This window comes from Castor canadensis, chromosome 8 (genome assembly GCF_047511655.1).
Source record: "Castor canadensis chromosome 8, mCasCan1.hap1v2, whole genome shotgun sequence".
NCBI lineage: Eukaryota > Metazoa > Chordata > Mammalia > Rodentia > Castoridae > Castor > Castor canadensis.
The window spans coordinates 48,299,369-48,321,099 of NC_133393.1; the positions used below are offsets into that span (position 1 = coordinate 48,299,369).

Consider the following 21,731-nt stretch of genomic DNA (forward strand, 5'->3'; position numbering starts at 1 on the left):
TTTTTTCTAACATCATTTGTTGAAAAGACTTTTGGAAAGGCTTTCATTTGTTGAAGACTTTCATTTGCCTCATTGAATTGCTTTGGTAACTATTGAAAATCAAATGGTGATGTGAGTGTGGCTTTACCTCTGAATTCTGTTCTGTTCTATTGGTTTATTTTATATCAATATAACACAGTATTGATTACTGTATTGCAATAGAAAACATTCAAATCAAGTAGTTTTCCACTTCTTTCTTCCTTTCAATATTTTTAGTTATTCTAAATCCTATGTAAATTTCAGAAACTTGTCAATTTCAAAATGTCTGTTGGCATTCCAGCTAGCCCATTGTCTCAATCTAGTAGTGAAATACTAAAATGATATCACATGCATGCATTCAACAGAATTTATTGAGTGCCTACTCTGTGGTAGCCTTAGGCATGCAAAGTCAAAGCAGCACGGTGACTTCCTTCCTTTCAGGAACACACAATCTGGTTATGGAAAGAAAGACAATCCAAACAGTGACACAATATAGTATGATATATACAAGTATAGAGTGCTAAGCAGAGGACCAAGTGAGCATAGATGAAGGCCATCAAAGCAATAGGTTAAAAGTTCCAAAGTGAAACCCACTGAGACTTAAACAACTAATGGAATTCACCAAATAAAGGACAATTTATGGAAGGCATTCCAGGAAGACAGAATAACATTTCCAGTAGCACAAGAGCAGAAAAGAGCTTGTTAAACACCTCACTATGAAAAGTGATGGAGATGGGGATGGCTTCCTTTTCATTTAGATCAGGTTTGTGACTCTGGCTGTTACAAGTGCCATGAAAGCCCAGAGAGGATCAAGGCTGAGAAGCCAAGCAAGAGAAACAGAAATTCCTTCTACCTTATTTCTCTTCTGTTAGAATAACCTGCTAGGAGTACTTTATCTTCAACTCATCTCCCTTCCCATCCTTATCACATAACTTGGTAAAACGCAGAGGAGCAACACAAGAATCAGACCTCTACCTTCCCAGACCAATGGGTTTATGAATATTCTAGAACTGGTTTTTAAAATATCAATTGAACCAAATGCATAAAGGGAGAAAAAGTCAAACAGCTCTTGTTAAGGAGAGGTGACAGCTGCAACACCTCCCAGCTACACCCAACCCCTGCCACCCAATGCAGCAACCACTCTTCTCTTGCTTCACCCCCCACCCAATGCAGCAACTACTGAAATGCACTTATAAAACCTTAGAGGGTCATGGGGCCCAGGGGCCATTCACTCCTCCACTCCCACAGTTACAGAAGATGGAACTGTGATTCACAGAAGCTGGAAAGGATTTTTACGGGACTAATTCTCCTTCCCAAATTTAACTATATGCCTTTGAAGCTAGTTCATGTTACCCAAAATTTATATCCAGTAGTCTTTGAGAAATTACTGGAGACAATATTAGGTATAAAACTGTTTTCTAAAAGAGTTACAGAAATCCCAGCTTATATGAGAATGTAAATTTAACAATGAAATTTAACAGGGTACAGTAGATTTACAACAGAGAAAAGTCACTTATTCATACCGTATTATGCATCCACAAGAGAAGAGAAATGCCTTTGCTTGTTTAAAAAGCAGAAAACAAATTGCAACTATACAAAATATAAACATCTGTGTTATAGGAAATAAGAGAATCAAGAAATGTCCAATTCCTTTACTTGTCAGAATCAAGTTAAAATTTTCTCAAGCCCTATGACCAAAATTAGAGAGAAGTTCAGCGTCTTCCTGTTTTTCTAATTGCACAGGAACCCAGGGCCTATTCCTACCGCAGGGTGGTGTTCTACCCAGTATGACTCCTAAGCTACATCCCAAGATCAGGGCAGGCCACACTGCTGGCAGCTCTGCATCCTCAAAATCAGTGTACAGCCAGCCCACTCATGAAGGGCCTCCTACCCAAGAAGCATTGCATTTCCTGTGTATTTCCCACGTTGTCCCAGCCCCTGAAGGCCCATCTCCTTAAATGGCTGAGCCTTCCTTTCCAGCCTTCAGATCATTGCCTCCACCCCTCCCTATAGGTGAACAAAACCAATTTTCTCACTCCCACTGGACCTACACTTTGGAGTCAGCAACTGCCTATCCTACTTAGTTCCTTCTTTCACAGACAAAGGGAATTGTAGCTGTTCTCTTCATTGAAGTCAATATTTAGAAAAATTTAAATATTCAAAAATATGAAGAAAACAATAACTTTACATATATGTGCATATTACAGACTTAAATATAGTTGGCAGCTTGACATATCTGCTTACAGTATCTTTTATGGATAATCTTTCTTTTGCCTAAAAAAAATTCTCTCTCTAAAACAAATTCAGGACATCTAGAAAAATCTGAACATTAAGATTTTTTTAAACTCCCCAAATTTCTTTATTATGGCTTTATAATACCCCCCTGTGTATCTAGGCCACATTTTCTTTTGTTTTCATCCATCAATGGACACTAGGCTGCTCCCATATCTTGACTATTGTCAATAGTGCTGCAATGTACTTGAATGTATATATGTCTCATTGATGTACTGATCTCAAGTCCTTTGAAATATATACCCAACAGTGGATTATTGCATCATATCATAAGTTTATTTATGATTATTGAGGAACTACCAAATTATTTTCCAAAAGGACTACTAATTTACATCCCCCACCAACAGTATGCAAGGGTTACATTTTCTCCACCTCCTCAGCAACACTTAATATTCATCTTTCAGATTCCAGACATTCTAACAGGTGTGAGATTATATCTCAGCATGGTTTTAATTTTCATTTCTCTGATGATTAGACATGTTAAGCTTTTTCATTTATTTGTTTGCCACTCCTAGGTCTTCTTTTGAGAAATATCTGATCAAATCCTTTGCCTACTTATTAATATAATTGTTTTCTATACATTATTTCTTTAAAAAAATTAGCCCCTTATCACATTATGGTTTGTAAAGGGTGTTGTCTCTTCACTCTATTAATTATTTCCTTTGCTATGTGCTATTGCATTTTTTAATTTAATGCAATTCACTTGTCTGTTTTTGCTCTCTTTTCTGTGCTTTTGGGGTTTTACTCAAGATATCGTTGCCCAGAAAAATGTTGTAGACCTTTCTCGCTATGATGTTTTATTCTAGTAGTTTTAGTTTTGTCTTATGTCTAAGCATTTTAACTGTTTGAGTTTATTTTTATATATTGTGTGGCGGAGGACCTTATAAGTGAAATAAGCCAGGCACAGAAATACAAAATACTGTGTGATTTTACTTTTATGTGGAATGTAAAAAGTTGATCTTACCGAAACAGACTAGAAAAGTGGTTACCAGAGGCTGAGATGGGAGGGAAAGACAAGGATGGGGAAAGGGATGGTATTGATCAAACTACAAAGTTTCAGTTAGACTGGAAGGGAGATATATATATATATATATAGCTATATATATATATATATATATAGTTACTTAATAACTATATATAATGTATAGAAATTATATATATGGTTAATTAATTGCCATCCATGTTTCTTCCTGAATGTACTATTTATTCAAATAGTTTCCTCATGTTTTTAACTTGTGTCTGCTTTCTTATTATTGCATTTCAAGTGTCCTTTACATATTCTGGATACAAATCCTTTATTTGATTTTTAAATATTTCTTTCCACTCTGGACTTATCTTTTCATTCCCTTCACAGTGCCTTCCAAAGAGTAATAGTTCTTAATTCTGAGATGTCTAAGTTATAGATGTTTCTTTTCTGGATCATACTTTAGCATTTTTTCTAAGGAATATGTGCCAACCCAGGAACACATAGTGTTCTCCTGTGTTTTCTTCTAGATGTTTTAAAGATCTAGGTTTTATATTTAAGTCCATGATCCATTTTTTGTTCATCCATTTTTATATTTGGTACAAGTATGAACCAAAGCTTCACTTTTTTTTTTTGCCTTTGAATATCCAATTGCTCCAACCCCATTTGGTAAAAAATTATGTTCTGTCTATGAAATTCCCTTTACAATTAGCTAACTATTTGTGTAGGTTCATCTCTGTGTATTCTATTGTGTTCCATTAATCTGTTTATCTGTATTTATGCCAAATGCTATCATGCTATTTAATTTAAAATTATTACATTTAGTTGCATTCAGATTCTGTTTAATTGTCTTATTTAATTTTATTAAATTTTTACTTTTTTTTTAAACCTCAATCTTTTCATCTTTGTTTTGTTGTTGTTGTTGTTGTTTGTTTGTTTCTGGCTCTATTGCCTATGAACTTTATTTTATTCATTTATTCACTTGTGCATACATTGCTTGGGTCATTTCTCCATCCTGCTTCCCTCCCCCACCCTCTCCCCCTCAGTTCCAGGCAGGTCCCGTTCTGCCCTTATCACTAATTTTGTTGAAGAAAGGACACAAACATAGTAAGGAAGACAAAGCATTTTTGCTAGTTGAGTTAAGGATAGCTATACAGAAAGATTCCTCCTATTGCTCTCATGTACCCATGAGTTACGACCCACGTTGATTCATCTCTAACTGATCTTTACACTGGTTCCTGACCCCATTCTCATGATAACCTCTGTCACTTTAAGGTTTCTGTATTAGTTCCTCTGGAGTGGGGACATCAAACACTTCCATGGTTTGTGTTTTTTACCTATCCCCATACCTCCCATATGTGCTCTCCCCTTGTCATGTGACCCAAGTCCAACCACATTGCTGCATTTGCCCTAGATCTAAAGTCCGCATATGAATAGAAGACAAAACCAAGTTACAACAGAAAAACTTATTAAATTTCAAATAAATGTTTTCTCATACTAGACATCATTTTCTAACAGACTTCTCTAAAGTTACTTAAAAATTATGAAAACCATTAAAAGAATAAAGTAATTATATATTTTAAATTATGTTTTAACTTTAGATGGTGTTAATTAACTATGGAAGCTCAACACATTAAAACTGTAGTACTTTCATCCCCTGCTTCTCTTTCCTCCTTTATGCCTAATTTTTCTTACAGTGATTATTGTTTTCAAGTTTTTAAGTTTTCAGATTCATTCTGTAACTTTTGTTCCCAATGATGCTTCACTTATATGGATTTTTTTCTCACCACCAGAACTTTTACCACCTCGTCTCTCTTTCTGAGCTCTTTGTTTGAGTCAGTGAAACTTTATATCACTTTCCAAGTAGTTTATGAAAGCTACTGTATTCCCTGAGGTCTTTCGTGTCTGTCAATGTGTGCTGCCTGCCCTTGGCTTGCACAATATCTTAGTTGTTCTTAGATCAAATTTTTTCTCTCAGGACTATGAAAATATTGATTAGCAGTGCATTGTAACCAATAGATACTGTGGAGAAATCCAAAGGCAGCTGATTCCCTCACTTTTTGCTAATCTGCATTTTTTTCTAGATGATTGATAAGTTTCTCTTTGTCCTAAAATTTAATTTATTAAAATTCCTAGGCAGTAAGACTTCTGTATCAAATTATCACAGAGCATAATTTCTCTTTCAATATACAGATTCGATTTTTCCTCGATTAAGTAAAATGTTCTTATATTATGACTATATAGTCAGTTTTATTGGGGGTGTTCTCTCTTTTAAGGAAACTAATTATCCTTATGTTGTATCATCTTTGTATTCAATAACTATTAACTTCTCTCTAAATAACTTCATCTTTTCTGCTGGCATTTTCTTTGATTATCTCAAGCATGTCTTCTATGTTGTTTAGTTTATTTTTCACAGTGTCTGTTCTATTCTGCTTCTTGCAGTTAATGATTGTTGTGTGTTCTATAATGACATGATTTCATCATTAATTTGTTCCCTTAATGATTGTGAGAAAATTCATTGTGTACCTTCATTTTTTCTTTTCTGTGTGTGATACCTCTCTCTCTCCCTCCCTCCGCCTTCCTTCTTAAGGCTTTTTTGTTTTTCTTCATGTTCGTACTTGCATAGCTCCTCTCCAGGTATTCCATTTGCTCTAATAGACAAAATCTTGACTCTTCTCAATCTAACTCTGATTTCTCTCTGACCTATAGTTGAGACCAGTGTACTTCACTTTGTCTGTTCTTTAGTACTCACAAAGAGAGTGGAGGGAGGAGGTGATTAGCTGAGAAGATGGGCCATCTTTATCAAAGCACTTGGTTTCTGCTTCTTCCTTTAAGTTCTGTTAAGTCTTCCACTCTCTCTTAACTGAAGGTGCATCTCATTCCCATGGAAAATTCTCTTAAGTTTTGTACCATTTCACAATTGTAATCACAGAATATCTACCTTTTTTGAGGTACAGACCCTTTTCACCCATTTCTTCACAGAAGTTATTTCTCCTATTTTGGCCAGAAGAAGAAGATCAGTGTTTTAATTCAGTTTGTTTGTTTTCAGATTTTGAAAGACAAATCAAAACCCTCAGGACTGTGCTGACTCATAGTAAGGCTGTGAAAACCTGGTAGTCAGAGTAAGGCTTGGAGCCAAGCAGCCTCCCTCCTTCAGTCCAGAGTCCTCATCTCTTGCCACCAGGTTTTGAATTTATTAAATAATGTTATAACACTGAGATTGCTGATAATAACTTCTGGGAGCTGATTTTAATTTCATTTTTCTAATTCTGTAGTCATATGGGTGGGAAATCTAGTGCAACTATATTGAAGTTGAAGACATTCTGTCCATAGTCCTGGGCTCAGACTGTCTACTTGATCACCAGTGTCAGTCTGCCCTTGGTCAAACCCTGATTCACAATAGGGTGTTAAAAAAGTCAACTATGTCATGAAAAAGAACCAGCATGTCTTTGAAATGAACCCCAAATACATCTTATTGTCTAGGGAAACACATTTTACTTTAACCCTTTACAGCTGTCACTAAAGACTTACCTCTTTCAGCATCTGAGCTCCCTGGAAATCAATGTTCTAATTAGAAAACAGTAGCTAATCTGGCCAAATGCTAATAAATGAGAATTTTGATTAGCTAGCAACAGAGTAACAGCTCAGCATTAACAATTAAAAGGTCTGCAGAGAAGAGAGCTCTTTTCTTCTGACTCTTCCCCACCCCCAGCTGATTAGGTTTAGCCTTATGATATAAATAACCCTCTCATTAATGGGTATCTATCTGAAAATCAGTCATAAAAACCACAGTTTAGGGAATTTTACCTCTGGGATTCACAGATCCTGTTCTATTTCTCAATGATAAGGGAATGATAATATGAGTTCTCAGCTGAATCTACTTTAAAGACTACTTGTTAGCCTACCAAGATGCTCTTGGGCTCCACTATAAAAGATACAGATTTTTTTAATGGTCAATTCAACTGTAAGAAGAAGTACTGATCATGAATAGAGAAAGAATGATTGGCTCAAACTTCCTGAACCTTAGTCATTTCATGGATCTACAGGCTGAACTCAAAGTTCACATCAAAGGCATGAGTTTGCCGTCAGTTGAACAAGGCCTTTCAGAAACTGCCAAAGAATCACATTTTTCTATATTTAACACATTGACTGGGTAGTTACTGAACCTCTTCACTCTAACCCAACTTGGACACAGAGTCAAAGGGGAAAATACTACATCTAAATCAAATGGAATAAGATTTTGTAGAGAACACTCCACAGAAGAACCCTCTTTGGGAAAAGCCACTCAGTGCTGAGTGAATGTCACATTTTGGTGGAGGGCTTGCCCTTTGCAGTAGAAGATGCATATGCATTTTCAGTTTTTCCTACTGGTATTTTTCATTGCCTGCAATATTTTCTTACTTACATGATATCCACACAGAGGCCCCTGCTTCTGCCATGTTGTTTCACAACATCAAGCATTTCTTCAACCTTTTCCACTATGTGGATAACTTTTCTAGCCATCTTTCCTCTATGAAGCCCCTAATATTGCCACCGTCACCCTCAAACCCAACTGACTTCTCCCTCCTTGAGGCGTCTACTCTACCTAGATGTCTTTCTGTCTTAATCCCAGTAATGTTTACCTCCACTTAATTGGCTTCTTGTCCATCTCTCCCCAGGGAAAAGGTCTTATTCAATATACAACATCTAGATGTTTGTTGAATGTGCAAGTGATTATTGAACAATTATGGAGTACCTACTCTGCTCATACTTGCTAAAATTCATAAAGACATAGATTTTTATCTCCATTCTCCAGGAACTCTTAAACCACTTGGAAAGACAGACTCTTCTACAACCAAATGTGGCAAGCCAGAGAGGTCTAGGCAGACTCTGTTAGTTAGTGAGGCAGCAAACACATATAAATTCACCATATTTAGTATCTCTTCTATGGTTTCAATAATCCAAATGCACATGCTTCAAATCATGTACTTCACATTACTTACTAGTGTCTTTTCAGCATCATCCAGACCCATATTTCTCAAATTAATGTGCACACAAACCACTTGTGGATCTTGTTACAATTCAGATACTTATTCAGTATGCCTGAGTGCAGCCTGATGAGAAATCAGGGAAGGTGAACACAGCTGGTCCACAGACAAACATCATTAAAGTTACATCAAAAGAGGTAGAGTAAGCAGTACCCAGAAAAACTGAATGACTGAAAACTATTATTTATCAAACTTATTGTTATTGTAGAAATGCAAAGTCTTTACTCCTGCACTTGAGGTCTGCTTGTTACTAGATGTGTTGTCTGAATATACAGCAAAATTTTCCCAAATATTCAAGATAGCCACTGCCCACTTAACTCTCCTTTATATTGAAACCATAACTTCACAGCCCTTTAGTTAAATAGAAATATCCTTTAACAAAACTATAAAACTTGTAGCCTCAGATGTAGCTCAGTAGTAGTATATTTGCCTGGCATGTGCAAGGCCCTGAGTTTGATCCTCAGCACAGAAAAATATATAAAATTTTAATCACTTTCAATAATCATAGAAAGAATATTTCTTTAATGAAATTTACAAAAATAATTCTGTGAGGTATCCATGGGAATCTATTTTCTTATTAACTCTTAATGGCTCCTATGGTGACATCTGTTACTTTTTCAACCCATTAGAGTCTGCCACTCATCATATGCATGATAGCACACTAGACCATGATTTCTCATTTGTCAGTTTTGAGTTCTCCTGCCACCAAAATGAGATCCCCTGCTGAGCTCTCTTTTGCAGATCTTCCACCTCTCTTCCTCATGTCATTCTAGTCCACGCCAAGTGCCCTATGTGGAACTTCTCCAAATCATATGAAGAGTCTTCATATCTGCCATTCAACCTCACTCTCTGTGATAATATGCAATTTAAGAGGCAATCTTGGTTATTTGGTCTCCCCTTTGTACACCTAGCTTTTGCATCATTTTCCCTGACAACATAATGGTGAATCGAACAGAAGTGAAACTGTTTCCACCATCAGGACATATGGAAGGCACTGGAAGCTTTAGCTTGCCCAGTATCATAGTCTAAGTGGGACTCATCTAAATAATGGTTTTTCCTTCTCACCTCTCATCACCTCATTTAGGTGAATGCCAAAGATGATGAAGGTGTCCTCATTGGATCCTGGGACAATATCTATGCCTATGGTGTCCCCCCATCGGCCTGGACTGGAAGTGTTGACATTCTACTTGAATACAAGAGCTCTGAGAATCCAGTCCGGTATGGTCAGTGCTGGGTGTTTGCTGGTGTTTTTAACACGTGTGAGTATCAATTGAATAGTATTTTTTTAATGTAAAGGAAATTTCACTTCAAGACACTTTGTCTATTACCTGCCAAAGAGACTTAGCAGCCCCTGTTGGCTCTATAGAATTTATGGGTGACTATTCTGGGATGCAGTCAATGCGTAATTAAATTGTACTGGGCCAACTATGCTCAGAGTCTCTCTGGTTGCAGAATCTTTATGGAAAGAATGATAGGCTGTTTCCTGCATGATCCACCATTCAACACCCAAGCAGTGGGGCCAAGAAAGGATGCAGGGGCAGGGGAGGTAATCCACTTTTTAAAGATTAAACTAAAATAATAACTACTAAGGTAAGATATATACTGCTGATTTGCTATTGAGAAGTTGCATCAATATGCTTATTTGCTTATTTATTGTTGAAAAGTTATATAACTATATCCTCTTAATTTTTATTCTAATTATAAAAAGGATTGTGGTAAGTGGTCTCATCTCCCCCAATCCACGTGAGTCTCAATGCCCCTGAGAAATTAGATATCAGAACGCACGAACGGTCTTTATCGCCCCAGTTGCTCCTCCAGTATTTAATCCACCCAATACCTAGCCAGGAACAGAATTATTCTCTTCAGGCTCATGCATCATTTTTCAAAATGGCATTTGCCTCTCTAGACCCAGATAATGTTATAGTTAATTGAGTGATTATGTTAAAAATGCATTTATTTCCTTGTATCTTCATCATTAGAAATGTTTTTCATTCGAATGCCATTTCTACAGCCTTGGAGAAACATTAAGCTCAAGTCAGAGTGTCCTTTCTCTCTGCTCATTAATAAAGAATGTTTTACCTAGTTAGCATTTTTTAAATCAGAGAGGAAAGAGAGAAAGGCTGGAGGCAAGGTGATTTTTTAAAATGATTGAGAAATCCACCATTTTTAGCTCAAAGTTGTGACTATCTAGGACTTAGCCAGTGACCCAACTTGAAAGAAATTGTAAATTTTACTTTGTTTGTTTGTTTCCCTGTGACATCAGCTGAATATAAATATTTCCTTAGCCTTTTGGATATACCCGAGGATTGAAGGAATATATTATGTCCTGGAAGCAATATAAGCCAAAAGAATCGGTCTCCTAGAAGCACTGGTCTCTGAAGTGCTAGGCAGAAAGCTGAGTTTCATGATGAGCTGAAGGTAGTGGGAGTCTCCCTCCCTCGAGGCTTCCAAGGCGAGGCAGTGAGAGATTGTCACTCTTGCAAAATACTCCAGGAAGACAAAACGGACCCAAGTCCTTAGCCCTACCATCTCACAGTCCGATCTCAATTCCTTTGGGCTTAGAACCAGCTAAAATAGTGACACTTTACCTCTATTTATGCCTTTTGCATAAAATAATTGTCAGATTTGTGCCTGAAAACAGGCTTTGGTGGTAAATTAAGAAAAGACAGAAACACGTTTTGGGGGACTCACAATAAGAGCAAAACTGAAGAAGCCAGGCACTGTCATCCCAACTGCATGAGAGGATATAGGTAGGAGGATTGCCTTCCCCAGCTCCCCAGACCTGCCCTGGGGGGAGAGGGGGGACACAAAAAAATGAGACCCTACCTGAAAAATAACTAAAGCAAAAAAGGATTGGGGCTATGGATCAAGCAGTAGAGCACATGCCGAACAAGCACAAGGCCTTGAATTCAAATGCCAATACTGCAAGAAAAGAAAAGAGTGAATCTTAAGAGGGTCATTAGAAGGGAGGCAGAGCAGGTGCCCCAAAGTCAAACTCTGACTATCTTAAAATTCTGAGTAAAGCAGACTCTAGAACAAGTGCCATTCTGTGATGACAGGAACTAGTGTTCAGCAATTCACATTAGAATTCACCAGCAGTAGAATGAGAGTGCTGATTGTTTTTTTGGTAAGACTATGGGTGAACAGGGGCTGCAAATCAACAGAGGAAAATGGGAGTGGGCCGTTGGTGGTGGCTGCCACCCGTGTGTAGTGTTTGAGATCAAGTCATTTAAGGAAGAGGACATTTGGATCTATACCAGGCTCAGGTTTGGACTTCCAAGGTTGTTCTGTAGAAGGAGGTGTATAGTCTTTGTTTAAAAATGCTAAACTATTCTGAGGGAAGGAAAAAAAAAAGGCAAACCAAGTCATTAATCTTAAAAATGTCAGCTGAATTATTTTCAATGAGCCCTGATGTCTGGCATCCTGGGAGCCAGAGAGGGCATTTGGATTAAGCTTAATCAATAGGTACATATGGCAAGAGATGCATCCAAGTAATTTATTATCTAATAATTAAAAAGAATGTGTGGTGTCACCCTACTACGAGTGTCACAAGAGTGAACTGCAGCCAGGAAAAACAAAGCCCATGGGGACTTGCTCTGTAAATTCCTAACTTTCTGTTAGCTGGTTTTTGTTTTGTTTTTTAGGAACATGATCCTAGTAACTGGTCTAAAATGCTACTACTTTGGTGACCTATGATTAGAAACTAAGCTATTAGAACCATGCTATTGAGATTCTGTTCCACTTGGCTTCATTTGACACTAAGTTTCCGAAGGATCACACACCAGAGGGAGATGTCTCTTTCCTGTCCCCACGGAGATGACCAAGTCACCCTCCTTCAGTATAGAACAGTTGAGGACATGTCCAAGGGGCTTTTCATATGGGGAAAGAAGAAAGTCCCACAAGAAGGAATTTTTTTCACTGTGCATTTGCTGAATTTTGGTGATGTGTCTAATCATAGTTCTTTCCTATAGTTTTGCGATGCCTTGGAATTCCAGCAAGAATTGTTACCAATTATTTCTCAGCCCACGATAATGATGCCAATTTGCAAATGGACATCTTCCTGGAAGAAGATGGGAGTGTGAGTTCCAAACTCACCAAGGATTCAGTGTGGTGAGTTTGATTTACAAGAGCTTGGCCAACAGCAAATTAGAGTGACATTGCATACCTACCACAAGACAGACTCTACCTCATGTTTTGTTCTTTTCTATTTTAAGGGCCATTCCATACCATAGGCATAAATGTCTGATTGTCAAAGAGGATTTTTAGCTAATGAATTAGAAATGTTACTGAACAGGCAGTTTCAGAACCTAATAATAAAAATCAACCATCCATTCTGACAGCAACCACCAAAAAAAGAAAATCCATGGTTTAGCTACTATGCACCCTGTACTGGTTCCTCTCTATCTTAGACCATTAATATTGTGGTTGATGGAGGAGAGATTGAAGCCAAGCATTCTCTGTGTCAATGGCAGAGAACACTCAGTGTGCACCAGCCTCTCTGTGGGCACAGTCATATCTATTCTTTTATCAAATGAGTGTTCTTAATATCTCCATTTACAGAAGAGAAAACTGAGGCCCAGAGAGGTTTGCTCCAGGTCCCATGTCTGGTACAGTGAGAATAAATTCCAAGTGCCTGTGACTCTTAGCACCATCTATTATTGCCTTTGCAGCCATAGGGGTGCTCTTTGAATGTAAAGATAATGTTGGCCTTGACCTTGCATCTAGAGATACAAATGGGAGTGAAGCTGAAAACTTTAAATTGTTTCCAAACATCAACCCCACACTCCTTTCACTGCCCTTGAACTGCTCTGTGGCAGTGGGGTATCCTATAGAGAGTATAAGAACTCAAAGAAATTTCATTTTTTTCTTGGGACCCCCTCCATCAAACAGTACCTTTCTTTAAAATGACAAAAAAAAAATCCCAACTCCAAATTGAAAGGATATTTAGGGAGGTCCCTAGGGGAGGAAATTGAGACATAAGTTCAGCTGTCCCTAGGCATGGAACTAGTTGGAATTTTCAAGCCAAAAATGTGTCTCATACAGTTGTTCTTTGTAAGTAATAAAGCTAAAACACTGTCAGTTGTAAAAGCATCCAAGTGGGAATGGTTGGAAGTTCGAAGCTCATTTTAAGAGAAATTAAAAGTTAGAAGTGCCTGGGTTGCTGGGATGTATGGCAGTATGAAGAGCAGTAGTAACTTGCCAGGACCTGTAAATGCTCTTCAGAGGCCACGGAAGAGGGAGACAGTTGAACCAGCGGCAATGTGCTACTAAGAGTGAAAAATAGTGCCACTCATTGGAAGGGAATGAGCTGGGCTGTGGTGACCTGGAGAGCTCACCAACAAAACCTTACCCTGAAAACTGCACAGCAATTTAAAGAGCCATCAGGCCAGCAGAATTTCGGTACAGCAGCCCTGCGTGTATATGGAATGACAAAACACAGACCAAAACAGCTATCCTAAGGCCAGCTGTGACCGTCAAAATGGCAAAATGAGAATTATTTGGCGTTCTCCATTCTGCATCTCTTCCTTGCATGCAGGCACGCACACACACACACAGTCTAAAGTTATTTTCTCCCAGCTCCTTGAGCCAAACGCCTCCCATATTAAGTCCACATAGGGCACTGGGCCAAATAACTCAACTAAGCCCTAACTAGAATTGATACAAAATTGAGACGCCAACAAATCTTGTCCCTGTATCTCTTCCTCTTCCAGCTCCCTGCTACAAATTTCTTTCCTTGTCCCTGGCATCCTTTGCTCCTTCAGGGCCTTGCTTAAATCCCATTGCAGCTCCCTGGACTCTGCTCCCTGGCCAGACCCTCATGCATGCCCCACTGCACACTACTGCCCTGGGCTCCTCTGCCCTCCTCTGGCTTGGATCTTAGTGCATCTTCCTTGACCAGCTCACTGGCAATGGCCTGTGCTAATCCATGTAGCACACCCGACCCTGAGCACGGGACTTAAAAGGCTCAGTCAATGGCTTGGCTCTGCTGTGGACCAGCTGTGTGACCTTGGGCAAGACACAACCTCTCTGTGCCTCTTTCCTCCTCTAAAGTGGAGATGACAACCTGCCTCCTTCACTCAGCACAGAGCCAATATAACAGGTGCCTAATGAGTGTCAGCTGTTATGGTTGCCTTTGTTATTAGTCGCACAGCTGGAATTTCGTGAGGCAATGTGTTACCATCAGCCTAAGTACCTTGAAGCAGTCAAAAAAAGAGGGGTGCCCAGTGTCCTAAGATGACTCTTATTTCTGTCACTTTGGGTGTTTTTAAAGGAAAGCAGAAATGTGTACTTCTCATGCAAAGACTGGTGCAATTTGAAAGCTGAAGGTGTTCCAGGAAGCCAGAGTATGGCAAGAACTCTCCTGTTCAAGGAAAATGATAGGGGTTCTCCCTGGACATATCAACTGGTATATGGTCACCACAGTCACATCCCCTTGTCAACCTCTGGGTTGGTCTGTTAGCTGCTGTGTGACTTTGAGAACAAGACTTCGCCTCTCTGAGTTTCAGTTTCCTCGTCGGCAGAATGAGGATCACCTTATCAGTTACCGTTTCCTAATAGGGTGGCCATAATAATTAATTGAGGTTACCAAGGTAAAGTACAGGTTGAATATCTTCAATCCAAAAATCTGAAATCTGAAATGTTCCAATTCCCAAAGATTTTTTAGTGTAACATAACACCCTCAAGTGGAAAATTCCACACTTGACCTCATGGGAGGATCACTGTCAAAAAATGCAGGTGCACTAAAAATTTATAAAATTACCTTCAGGGCATGTGTATAAAGTGTATATGAAACATAAATTAATTTTATTTAGACTTTGGTCCCTTCTCCAAGTTACCTCATTGTGTATATGCAGGTATTCCAAAACCTGAGAAAATCCTGAACAGTTCTGGTCCCAAGCACTCCAGGTAGAGCGTTCTCAAACTCTCCCTGCCATAGTGGTCAGCTGGTGCTAATCAGATCGGTGTTGGCCCCTGATAAGAGGGAGAGGCTGCCTGGGCTGGGGCTGGCAAACAAGAGAGAAGGTGAGCATTGAAGCTAAGCGGAGGCTGAGGTGGGGGTGGGGGTGGGGGTGGGAGTGTCAGCTGTGTGTCCCCTGCTCCTTATGCCACCGCTCTCCTCTTGAAGTAAGAAAGCTGTGAGAATGATATACTCCCCCTCCCTCAATCCACCACTTCTTCAGCACAGGTCCCAAAGGTCCACAGTTTGTGATGAATTGATTTATCCAGTTAGGTCTCGGTGACCAAGGGCATCTTCTTCTCCACGATTCAGCCAAGTCTGAGTGCCAAGCCAGAAATAAGCCAGCAGGGAGGATCGCAGAGACAGAAAGTGCTCAGAACTGTGGGAGAGGCTGTGCTAACACTCATGACACTCCAAAGCCAAGTGGCAAAGTTTGGATTCCATTCCTTGCTCTGACTCTACTCTTAAGATCACACAGCATGGAGGGCAGACGTTATTGTCTTACTTCCTGGCTTGCTGCCTTAGGCCCCCTGTCTAGTAAATGTCCCCCTCTGAGAGCACCTTCTTGAATGCGGCTGAGGTGTTATACAGAGTGGACATACTGTCAGCGCCAGCGATGGCATAGTCAGGGGACTCCTTAGCTGTTCAGGAGCAGAGGGCCAGGGAACCTTAGAATGGCACAACTGAGCAGATAAATTGAACCCCAGCACAGACAATGAATTTTCAAATGTGCAAACGCAAGGTCACAGGTCCTGGATGGAGCAATTTAAAGGCACCTGTCACCAGTAGGCCAATGGGGTCTGAATTATGTGTAACCTCTGGGGGAGGTGTCTATGAATCACTGTGAACAGTTTAATGAAGATGCCTGCCCAGTGCCTCTCTGCAATCCAAACAGCGAATAGGAATGTGGAGGGACATGAAGGAGACAGAGTCAGGGCTCGTGCAGATGCACAGACAACAGTGGCAGTTTTCCCATTCCTTGCCAGAACTCTGTTTGACCAACTCATTATACAAAGGTCACAGTGGAAATGGAAGCAATTTTAAAAGACAGGGATGGTGGCACTTAGGGTCATGAAAGGTATTTCAATGCAAGGCGTCGCTCCTTCTCAACGTAAGCATTACCCTTTGCCCTTTGGCTGGAGCAGGCAAATCTGATTTGATAATTTGGGGTGGAAAACTGTGCCCTTCTCTTGACTTGTCCCCTTCAGAACACAAACTCTCACTGGGAAGCAGTGTCTATTCTCTCGTATTTTTGTTTGTTTGCCTGCATGTAACAGTGCATGGGGCAGAGAGCAAGCACTGAATAAATGTTATTGGTTGGGAAAATTTTAAAATGCTCCCTGAGCTGAATAAATATCATTTAATCATCCAACAAACTCGTCTGCACGCTACTGTGTCCAAACACCTGATGCTAAGGATCCAGAGAGAAATCAATCAGGGTTGCTGCCCTCGAGGGGCCTCCCGCCAGTATTGGTGGGGAGAGAATGACACAGAACATTCTATAAAAATAGGAGGATTATGATGTGACCTGGGAATCAGAGAGACCAGGAAAGGGACTTTCATCCTAAGCCCAGGGAAGCAAAGCTGTTCCCATGGGAAGTGGCCGTGGAGTCAAACCCATTTTCCTGCTGCAGTCTTCCGGCTGTGCTGTTCAAAGATTGGAAGCCTAGGAAATGTCTCAGTCCACAGCTGAAACCCAGGGGTATGTCAAGAAAGGGCCAAGGGCTGAAATGAGACAGCCAAACATCAATCTGCTCTAGAGACCAGGCAGGCAGGAATGAATTGCATCCAGAGCTATCAGTGTAATCGTTGAGCACTGAAACTCCTTGTCACCCTCATGAGTCAGGCTTTGTAGCTATGTCCATTTTTTTCTCTTGAGTCTGCCCTCCTGTATGGCCAGTGCCCCCAGCTGTGCACCCACAAGGACCAGAGGAGGTATAATCAGCTGCAGATGTGGTGCCAGTACTCCCACATCACCTCCCCCACCCTGCCCACCCTCTGGAGCTGTCTCATTGCAGGCTTTGTCTCCTGAGGCAAACTCACCCTTGCTGTTAGTTGCAGTCAAAAGCATTCCTGAGTCTCCCTTAGAGACAACAGCTTCACTGCCCACTAACTTGTGGCTCATCCATCCAACTTCTGAGCCCTGCCTTGCACTCTTTTTCCTCCTGCTGACAATGGCAGAGGACATACAGTCGTCCCCACTTAAGATAGTTCAACTTTGGGGGTGGGGTGAAAGCACTATGCCTTCAGTACAGACCATGCTTTAAGTGTTGAAATTTTGATCTTTCCAGAGCTAGCAGGATATGCTAGAACCCTCTCTTTTCATACTGGGCAATAGTAGCAGGTCACAGCTCTGAGTCGGGCATGGGGTCACAAAGCAAAGACAAGAGACACTGCAGAGTGTGCTGGTTCGTAAGCTAGGATGCTCAGTGGATTCAGTGCATGGTCCACTTAGGATATTTTCAACTGATGATGGGTTTGTCTGCACAGAACCCCACCGTAAGTAGGGGAACATCTGTATTCTTCTCAGGAAAAGGGAATTCTGCACGAGGTGGGTGGAGGCAGCTCTGTCCATGCCTGTGGATGTGAAGAGAAGGAGGCTAAGTGGACTCTTAAGCCCGTGAGGTGCCCTCACATATTTATCAATGTCCGTTGGCTAACTGGCCAACTGGCAGATGGAGAAAACAGCCTAATCTGGGAGGTTTAAACAGCCTATGTGTTTAAACCTATGTGTCATTAAAAATAATAGTAAGAGTTAGGAACTAAAAAAAAATCAGCAAGAATCCTTATCTTCTATGTTGCCTTTCCATCTGAAATTAAGTAGGTTTGGTTAAAATGACCTTTTTTGATTTTTTAAAAATTATTCTGAAGGAGCTAATTTGTATTAGTCAATTTCAGCTCAAAGTTTCAACCATCAGTGATCCTTGTAGAAAGAAATTACAAGTTACATTTTGGTTCCTCAGAGTATCATGGGCAAATACCAAAGTCAAACAATTCTCTTTCTCTCTCTCTCTCTCTCTCTCTCTCTCTCTCTCTCGCTCTCGCTCTCGCTCTCGCTCTCGCTCTCGCTCTCGCTCTCTTTCTCCCTCTCTCTGTGAAACAGGATCAGCTTTGGCATGAATTAGCTGGGTGACCTTGTACAAATTGCTCAACTACTCTGGCCTTAATAGTCTACATGGAAATTTAAGAGTTTAATCTTAATTAGCTACAGAGTCTTTCCCAGCTCTACCCCCAAATCTGTTTTGAATCAATTGCTCTGTTCTTCCGAACAGGCTTTTCCCCCAGTGTTGGGCAGTCTCTGCCATTTGTTCTGTGTCTTGAAGACCTGCTCACCTGCACACATCCAGGCTATGGTCTGCAACCTCACATCATAGGTGCTGCTTTGCAAACTGCTTTCACATCAGCTCCCTTGCAATAAAAGAAACAAAGCAAAGCAACACAGTAAATTTCTGTAATTGTTTGCCTAGCCTCAGGGCATTGGATTCTAAAAATAGAAAAAGAAAAGAAAAAACCCTTCCTTTCAGACTTTTGGGAGAGTACAGTTGTCATTGGTTTGTTTTAACTCTAAAATGAATCCCTCTGTTCTGCAACTGGCAGCATTCTCTATAAACAAAGCTCTTTCAAGGCAAATTTCAGAACACAGATTCACCAGCATCACACTGGGAGTTTACCCTAGTGCACTTCTAGTGCTTGCTGCACACCTTAGGCACATTTTTTTAATGTAGGCTGTTCCATCTTGACATTGGTTTAGATGTTTTTTCTGTGTGTTCCAACTAGTTGGCCCTTTATATTGCTAAATTATGTTCAGTTTAATCACTATCTTTGAAAAGCAGAATGATCTGAAAATAAACTCCAAATAAAATAAAAGAAAAATTCTGAATATAGACCAAAGTGTTTAGAGATGTTAGAGGATTTGTAAAATTATCCCACGATGCATTCGAGTTACTAATTCTGAACAGTTACAAGCATATTTATTTTCAAGCATTATCCTGTTAACCATATTTTTGGCCAAATCATTTTTAGGAAAATCACCAGGAACTAGACCATGAGATCTATCATTTGAGAGCTTGTTTTTTTTGGAGGTTCTAGCAGGGGAGCGCAGCTACTCGTATACCCTTGACCGAAGAACGGTCCTCCTCTATCGGGGATGGTCCTCCTCTTCCACCAAGCGCGCAGCTTCAGGAGGGACGCAGATGGAGCAGTGAAGGAGGAAGGGGACACCCACCTAGGCAGACAGATCAGCCAAATCAACCCTGGCGATCAATGGGGTGACAGATGTCGCAGCCAGATCGCCCTCACATCCGAGATCTATCATTTGAGGGCTACGTGTATGCACTGAATGAAGGCCAGCATGTTGACAAAATGGACTTAAAAGTTATCTGCCACTTCCAAGGAATAAAACTAGCTCATGTTGATGGATGTCACTTTCTTTGCATCCAGCCCTGCACCAAGTGCACCAATCCTTTTAACAGTATTTTAGGAAATTACTATTATAGTCCTCATTTATATATGAGGAAACTGAGGCACAGGACTTAACTAAGGTCCCAGTCAATAAGTGGCTGAGACTGAATTAAAAATGCAGGGGGCTGATCCCAGACCCAGTCAATCAAATATACACATAATCCTTATTGGTAGATAAGTCACACACCACAAAATTCACCCTTTTAAATTGCACAATTCAGTAGATTTTAGTATCTTCACAGTTGTGCGACCATCATTATCTAGTTTCAGAACATTTCATCACCCTAAAAAGTAACCCCACACCTATTAGCAGTACTTTCCTGTTATCTAGCATCTGATGACCACTCACCTACTCCCTGTCTCTAAGAATTTGCCTATTGAGGCATTTTGCATAAATGGAGCACAGTATGCAACATTTTGTGTCTGGTTTCCATCACAAGGCATATTTACATGGCTCACCCATGTTATAATATGTGCCAGTAATTTACTCTTTTTTATTGATGAATAATATTTCATCTTATGGATAAAATATAATTTATTTATTCATTTATTAGTTGCAATTGGATTATTTTTTACTTTTTGCCCATTATGAATAATTCTGCTATGAACAGTCATGTAAAAGTTATCTGTGAACATATGTGTTTAGTTTTCTTGGGATATGCATAGGAATAGAAAGCTTGGTCATATGGTAACTCTATGTTTAACTTTTTGAGGAAGTACCAAATTGTTTTACAAAACAACTATTCCATTTTACATTTCTATCAACAGTGTATGAGAGTTCCAGCTTCTCCACATCTTTGCCAAGAGTTATTTCCCAGTTTTTTATTATAGGCATCCTTCTGGATATCAAGGGGGGTCTCATCCTGGATGTAATTTGCATGTCCCTGTTGGCTAATGGTGTTGAACATCTTTTCATGTTTTTGTTGACAATTTGTACATCTTCTTTAGCAAAATGGCTCCTCAAATATTTATCCCATTTTAAAAGGGGTTATCTGTCTTTGTTTTGTTGCATTGTAACTATTCTTTATGTTTTCTGGATGTAAACAAACATTTTCTCCCATCTCCGGGCTGTCTTTTCTCTTTCTTGATAGAGTTCTTTAAAGTACTAAAGATTTTAGCTCTTATCAAATCCAATTTTTCTATTTTTTTCCTTTGGTTGCTTATACTTTGGTTGTTGTATATAAGAAATCATTACCTAACCCAAGGTCACAAAGACCTGCTCTTCTATTTTCTTTTGAGTTTTGTAGTTTTTAGATCTTATACCTAGATCTAGGATCCATTTTTAGTTAACTTTTGTATGTAGCCTGAAGTAAAAATAGAAGTAATAAAAGAAGAAAATGGAAGGGAAGAGATACTAAAATCCTCTTACTGATGAAAAGTGGGATGGACCACTTTCTCATGCCATCTTAAAGATTCTCTTTTTGCTTTCAGCTTTCAATAATTTGGCTATAATGTGTCTAGGTGAAGATCTATCGAGTTTATCCTAGTTTGAATTTCTGAATTTCTTCACTGTATGCAGCATTGTCTTTCATCAAATTTGGAAAGTTTCTTGCTTTTATTTCTTCAAGTATACTATTTCCTTTCCTCTCCTTCTGGGACTCTCATTATGAGTATGTTGGTACACTTGATGTATCTCACATGCCTCTGGGACTTTGCTCACTTTTTTTTCACTTTTTTCCTTGTTGAATTCAGACTGGATCATTTCAATTAGCCTATCTTCAAGTTCACTGATTCTTCTGCCTGCTCAAATCTACTTTTGCAACCTTCTTGTGATTTTTTTTTTGCTTCTGTTATTGTACTTTTCAGTTCCATAATTTCCATGTGGTTCCTTCTCAGAATTTTTGTCTTTTCACTGACATTCTCAATTTGGTGAGACATCATTCTGATGTTTTCTCTTAGTTGTTTGCACATGTTTACAATAGCTATTGAGGCTATTGATTTTTAAGATTTCCTTGGCACTACGGTGAACAGGTGGGAGCAAAGTCAATGAAAGCTTCACAAATCTGTGTTC

General features: G+C 39.6%; 1 protein-coding gene across 2 annotated transcripts in view; it reads left to right on the forward strand.

The window, feature by feature from the left end:
* Positions 1-21,731, forward strand: part of F13a1 (coagulation factor XIII A chain) — a 159,130-nt gene that overhangs the window by 84,170 nt on the left and 53,229 nt on the right. For both annotated transcript variants that reach the window (XM_020185019.2, XM_020185020.2), the window contains 2 exons: positions 9,386-9,560; positions 12,273-12,411. In XM_020185019.2, the coding sequence (XP_020040608.1) occupies positions 9,386-9,560; positions 12,273-12,411 (314 nt within the window). The remainder of the gene's footprint in view (positions 1-9,385; positions 9,561-12,272; positions 12,412-21,731) is intronic.